Source organism: Scardinius erythrophthalmus (assembly GCF_964197995.2).
Source record: "Scardinius erythrophthalmus genome assembly, chromosome: 17".
In the NCBI taxonomy this organism is placed as follows: domain Eukaryota; kingdom Metazoa; phylum Chordata; class Actinopteri; order Cypriniformes; family Leuciscidae; genus Scardinius; species Scardinius erythrophthalmus.
Window position 1 is genome coordinate 26,493,006 of NC_138237.1, and position 6,000 is coordinate 26,499,005.

General features: G+C 38.1%; 1 protein-coding gene across 2 annotated transcripts in view; it reads right to left on the minus strand.

The window, feature by feature from the left end:
* The window catches only part of clint1b (clathrin interactor 1b), a 33,965-nt gene extending 31,464 nt beyond the window's left edge, over positions 1-2,501 (minus strand). Inside the window, exon 1 of one of the 2 annotated variants that reach the window (XM_081391611.1) lies at positions 2,314-2,501. In XM_081391611.1, coding sequence (XP_081247737.1) covers positions 2,314-2,354 — 41 coding nt within the window. In that variant the 5' untranslated portion in view covers positions 2,355-2,501. The remainder of the gene's footprint in view (positions 1-2,313) is intronic. The other variant, XM_081391610.1, reaches the window with a different exon arrangement.
* Positions 2,502-6,000: the final 3,499 nt, after the last annotated feature.

The window sequence follows — 6,000 nt, forward strand, 5'->3', positions numbered from 1 at the left end:
ATGCAAAAATAAAACACTGTTTAGTTTTCACTGTATGAATTAAATATATACTGATTCTTATTAAAGCTACAAAAGTTATTCAGCCAAGAGCAGTGAGTGATTTTCTCTTTGTCTTTTCTTCATGACCCCGGTTATTGCAAGCCGTTGCGATATAGCCTTCATATCGCGATATATACATTTGCGATATTTCGATAATTGCATTTGCGATACATTTGCGATATTTCGATAATATTGTGCAGCCCTTTCGATAAACTGTCGATTAGCTAGCAGCACATTCCATTTATCCAGCCATAAAAAAAGAAGAAAAAACACACTATGCTAAACCGCAACATTATGTTTCTCCACAAACAATTACACACAATTTAACAAAAGCTGTCTGTACCTGTCCTGTACCAATTTATTTATCAATGTGGTACCACTGCAAGGACATACAAAGACGTCAAACCCAACATTACACAATGAATGACAATGAAAAGGCCAACTATATCAATATCCACCTCCTTTCAGCTGAATTCATGCATGCTTAAAATATCCCTTCAGCTCTGGCATCCATTACATTACAGAAACTTGACTGCGGGGCTTGTTTGTGCAACAGACACCCAGAAGAACAGGGAGTCAGAAAAATGATGAGTAGGATAACTATTTAAGCAGTTCTTACAGAAAGCATCACATTAGAGATGCACCGATCCATCGGACGCAGATTTTTATCAGACGATTTCTAAATTGATCAATTTAGAAACAGCAATGCTCCACTAAATGGGGCAAACTGACGAAAATGAAAACAGTAAGGTCTACAGTTAAAATGTTCCTTGATACCTTGGATTAGGAAATGTATGAGTTAAAAAGTAATTCCCATGGGTTAGTTTTCACCAACTATTGCAGTTTTACCTTTGGACTTAATACAATCAATTCATTGTTTCTGGGTAGGTCATGGGAATGTCACAACAAAAATATTGAGATAGACTTCAGAGACCATTTTATCTGTTTTGTCAACTTGTTTGAGACCTCCACAGCAATTCACCAACAGACCATGTTAATAAAAACAGTATGAAACTTTAAGATACAGCTGTTGTTTGGTCTTTGAATGATATAATGATGTTACCAGCAGATAAATAGTAATTTCTAAGTCATTTAGGAAAAATGTACACCAGTGTTTTGAGATTATCACATTGGCAGCTATTTTGCAGACTAAGTAAGCATCCTTTTGCTGGTTAGTCAAGCAACAGGATGCTTTATATATAAGATTATTGTTGGAAACTTTCTATTTTGTCATACAGACAAACCATTTCTCTCAGTCAATCTAGTTTTAATTGTGACCACTAACTTTTTGAAAACTTGAGAAAAGCCATGCAGTTTTTCATTGGGCTAAGCAGGGCTAATATTGACTAATTATGATGTTTCTCATCAATTTGCACCATAAAGAGTGGCCATCACTTACAGAGTAAATCATCTGAAAGATTGAATTGAAACTCATTCATTTTCAGGTGAAGAGCACTGACGGATCAAAACAAGGCCCACAGGTATTGTACTACTAAGGTCATTCGGCGTTGTATTTTAGGGTTGACAGCTGAATCGTCAAGTTTGTTATTAAAAATACAACAACAACAACAACAACAACAAATACTAAAGTGTGTTGTGATGTTAAGGTTGAGCGATACCGTTATCCATTCACCACATGAAATTAGCATGGTGCCTTTAGCTAAGCTAATAGGCTAATTAGCTAGCATGAATAACGGGCCTGCGAAACGTCTAAATGTATAACATTTAAACAACGCAAACTCCATCATTATACACACAAATAAAACAGATATGACAGTTGGACATAAGCCGTCAGAGACCGTTCAAGCTCATTTGCTGCTGACTAAAGAGATGTTTTAGCGGTATAACGTTAAGTTACCACTGTTGGCAAGAAAAATGTACAGATAAGAAGAATGTGTGTGATACCTAGTCAACATTGTAAAGCGTTATATGAAGGTAAAACGCGCTTATTATGCTCCAAAATGCTGCACGCTCCTGTCATGCCCAAAGATGATGCCTAAGTAGGCAGCTCACTAGGGTTTGAAACACAGCCCAGAGAAGAGGGAAAGACAAGCGTGTGGATTGTGTAGATTTAATAGAAGAACACGCTTCTACGGGAAGGGGTCATAAATAGGTTTAGAATTGTGAAATAAGAGAGATCATCCTGTTATATTAACCGTGTGGTGCTCGTGATCAGCTGAGGGTGTGACGTCACGGGATCCGCACCTTCATAAGTAACGGGCCTCTGCATCGACACACAAGATCTTTAGAAAGCAAAAGCCCGGGCATACTCACGCTTTATCCACCAACTCCCTGACTTTCCACATATTCAACATCTCGGCGCTTTAGCAGGGGCTCTCCGCCTCAATATCTCGTCGTCCAGTCCGCACTAAAACACAGGTGGACTCGGATATCTGTTACCGATAATAACAGACTCCCTCAGCCCCTTCCGCCTCTCCAGCGCTAATCGACACAGCAGCGGCGCAGCGGAGCGGACAGTTACTACGGTGACGCGTGTTGTGCGTCAGGATGGAGAGGACGCGGGCATGACGTCGTATGGGGTAATCATGGGAAATGTAGTTTTTCGAGAAACGGAACGAGCCAAGTACAACGCAAAGCACTTGTTTGGTTAATCACCGAAATGGGTCATGAAATGCAGTTTTAGATTTTTATACTAGGTTTCTCCAGGTTAGTTTATACATTTTGCAGAAACAGATCAGGCATATTCTTTATTTCTTAAGACTTTAAAGATTTTAAATCGAACTAACCAGGTTAGCATGGCTATACTTTATAGTGGTAACACAACTGAATTATAGGCTATATATGAAGAGTTCAGATGCAAAAGCCTCTAAGTGCCATCAGAAATTTTCTTCTAGGATGATCATTTTTATCAAGCTCATATATTTAAGTTCAGTAATTTCACTTAAATGGCAATGAAAATGACCTATTTGTTGTCATTTAAGTGAAATTACTGAACTTAAATATACGAGCTTGATAAAAATGATCATTCTAGAAGAAAATTTCTGATGGCACTTAGAGGCTTTTGCATCTGAACTCTTCATATATTTAATTGACTTATTTAGGAATATACGGATCATTCTTGCAGTGCATTTTGAGCTCTGTACACTGTAAAAATGATGTGATCAACAAATTATGACAACATGTTTTTACATTGCTTTAACTCATAAAAATAAGTTGAGCAATTTTCTACTTTTTTTTGTTACACAAAATTCATTTTTAAGTCAGTTTAATGTAAGTTAAAATGATATAAACAACCAAGTTGATTGTAAGGCAAGGCAAGGCAAGTTTATTTATATAGCACATTTCATATACACAATGGCAATTCAAAGTGCTTTACATAGAAGAAATTAAAATAATAAAAGAAATAAGAATAATTAAAACAGTTTAGAAAAATAAAATAAAATACAGTACAAACAGTCGGACGAATATTGGCACAGTGCTCATTCAGTAAATGCATAGCTAAACAGATGTGTTTTGAGTCTAGATTTGAATGTGACTACAGTAGGAGCACATCTGATCTCCTCTGGAAGCTGGTTCCAGCTGCGGCTGGCATAATAGCTAAAAGCGGACTCGCCATGCTTAGAGTGAACCCTTGGTATTTCTAGCTGATATGATCCTAGTGATCTGAGTGATCTGTTGGGTTTATATTCAGTGAGCATATCTGCAATGTATTGAGGTCCTAGACCATTGAATGATTTATATACCAGTAATAATACTTTAAAATCAATCCTAAATCTAACTGGGAGCCAGTGTAAAGACCTGAGGACTGGTGTGATATGTTCATATTTTCTGGTTCTGCTCAGAATCCTGGCGGCAGCGTTCTGTATGAGCTGCAACTGTCTTATGGTCTTTTTGGGAAGGCCAGTGAGGAGTCCATTACAGTAATCCACCCTGCTGGTGATGAAAGCATGCACAAGTTTCTCTAAGTCTTGTCTGGAAACAAAGCATCTAATTCTAGCAATATTTTTCAGATGATAGTATGCTGATTTAGTGATTGCTTTGACATGACTACTGAAACTAAGGTCTGACTCTAGTGTCACACCAAGATTCCTAACTTGATGTTTAGTTGTTTGACCCCTAGAGTGAAGGTATGCGTTCACCTTGAGAACTTCATCTTTGTTTCCAAACGCAATGACTTCAGTTTTGTCTTTGTTTAACTGAAGAAAGTTTTGACACATCCAACTGTTGACTTCATCAATGCATTGGCACAGGGAGTCAATGGGGCTGTAATCGTTAGGCGATAGGGCTAAGTAGATCTGTGTGTCGTCTGCATAGCTGTGGTAAGCAATTTGGTTCTTTTTCATTATTTGGCTCATTGGGAGCATATACAGGTTGAACAGGAGTGGTGCAAGAATTGAGCCTTGAGGTACTCCGCATGTCATGGATGTCCACTCAGACTTATGATCTCCTATACTCACATAATAACCTCTCCCATCTAAGTATGACCTGAACCATTTTAGGACTATCCCAGAAAGCCCCACCCAGTTTTCCAGCCTGTCAAGAAGTATGTTATGATCAACAGTGTCAAATGCAGCACTGAGGTCGAGTAACACCAGCACCGATAATTTGCCTGAATCAGTATTTAAGCGAATATCGTTTATTATCTTTATGAGCGCTGTCTCTGTGCTGTGGTGCGGTCGGAAACCAGACTGAAAATTGTCAAAGTATCCATTCAAGCTCAAGAATTTGTTCAGCTGATTGAAGACAACTTTTTCAATGATCTTGCCTATGAAAGGAAGATTTGAGATCGGTCTATAGTTGCTTAATATGGTCTTATCCAGATTGCTCTTTTTCAGGAGGGGCTTGACAACTGCAGTTTTCAGGGAGTATGGAAAACTCCCAGAGCGAAGTGAGACATTTACCACTTCTAGGAGATCTGCTTCTAAACTGTTTAACACACTTTTGAAAAATGATGTGGGAAGTGTGTCAAGAGCGCATGTTGATGTTTTAAGGTGCTGTACAGTTTCTTCCAAAATTTTGCCATCAATTTCTTTGAAATCAGACATAGTAACTACTTTCTCAGGTGGTTTGATCTGTCTGACCCCAGGGCAACTCAAGGATTTGCTGATCACCTTTCTGATATTACTGATTTTCTCAGAGAAGAACGAAGCAAACTCACTACACTTGTTCTCTGAGAGCATTTCACTGGGAATCTGGCTTGGAGGGTTTGTCAGTCTCTCTACAGTAGCAAAAATAGTGCGTGTGTTGTTTAAATTGCTGTTTATAATATTTGAGAAGAAAGTCTGTCTAGCTTTGCCTAGTTCCATATTGAAAGCATAAAGGCTGTCTTTGTAGATGTTATAATGGACTACCAGTTTAGTCTTCCGCCACATGCGCTCTGCTTTTCTGCATTGTCTTTTCATATTTTGGACTGCTGTTGAGTTTCTCCAAGGTGCTTTTTGTCTGCCACTCTTCTTCCTGACTTTAACAGGAGCAATATCATCAATTATACCTTTAACTTTTGAGTTAAAAGAATCAAGGAGAAAATCTACAGAGTCAGCAGATATACTTGGTGTTAAGGATATAGCCTTCATAAATAGTACACTAGTGTTCTCATTTAAGCATCTCTTCTTGACAGACACAGATCTAGCTTCAGTGGCAGGAGAGATCAATATATCAAAGAAAATACAGAAATGATCAGACAGTGCTACATCCTTAATAACAATCGATGAAATGTTTAGACCCTTACTGATAAGTAAATCTAGAGTGTGTCCACGATTGTGTGTGGGTCCATGTACATGCTGAGTCAGATCAAAAGTTTTTAAAACAGTTTTGATTTCTTTTGCCATATTGTTTTCTGCATTATCTATGTGAATGTTAAAATCTCCTGCAATGGCAAAACAGTCAAACTCTGAGGTAATTGCTGATAACATTTCTGTAAAGTCCTCAGCAAAGGCTGGAGAGTATTTTGGAGGCCTGTAAATAATGATAAGTAAAATGCGTGGAGCACCTTTCAACACA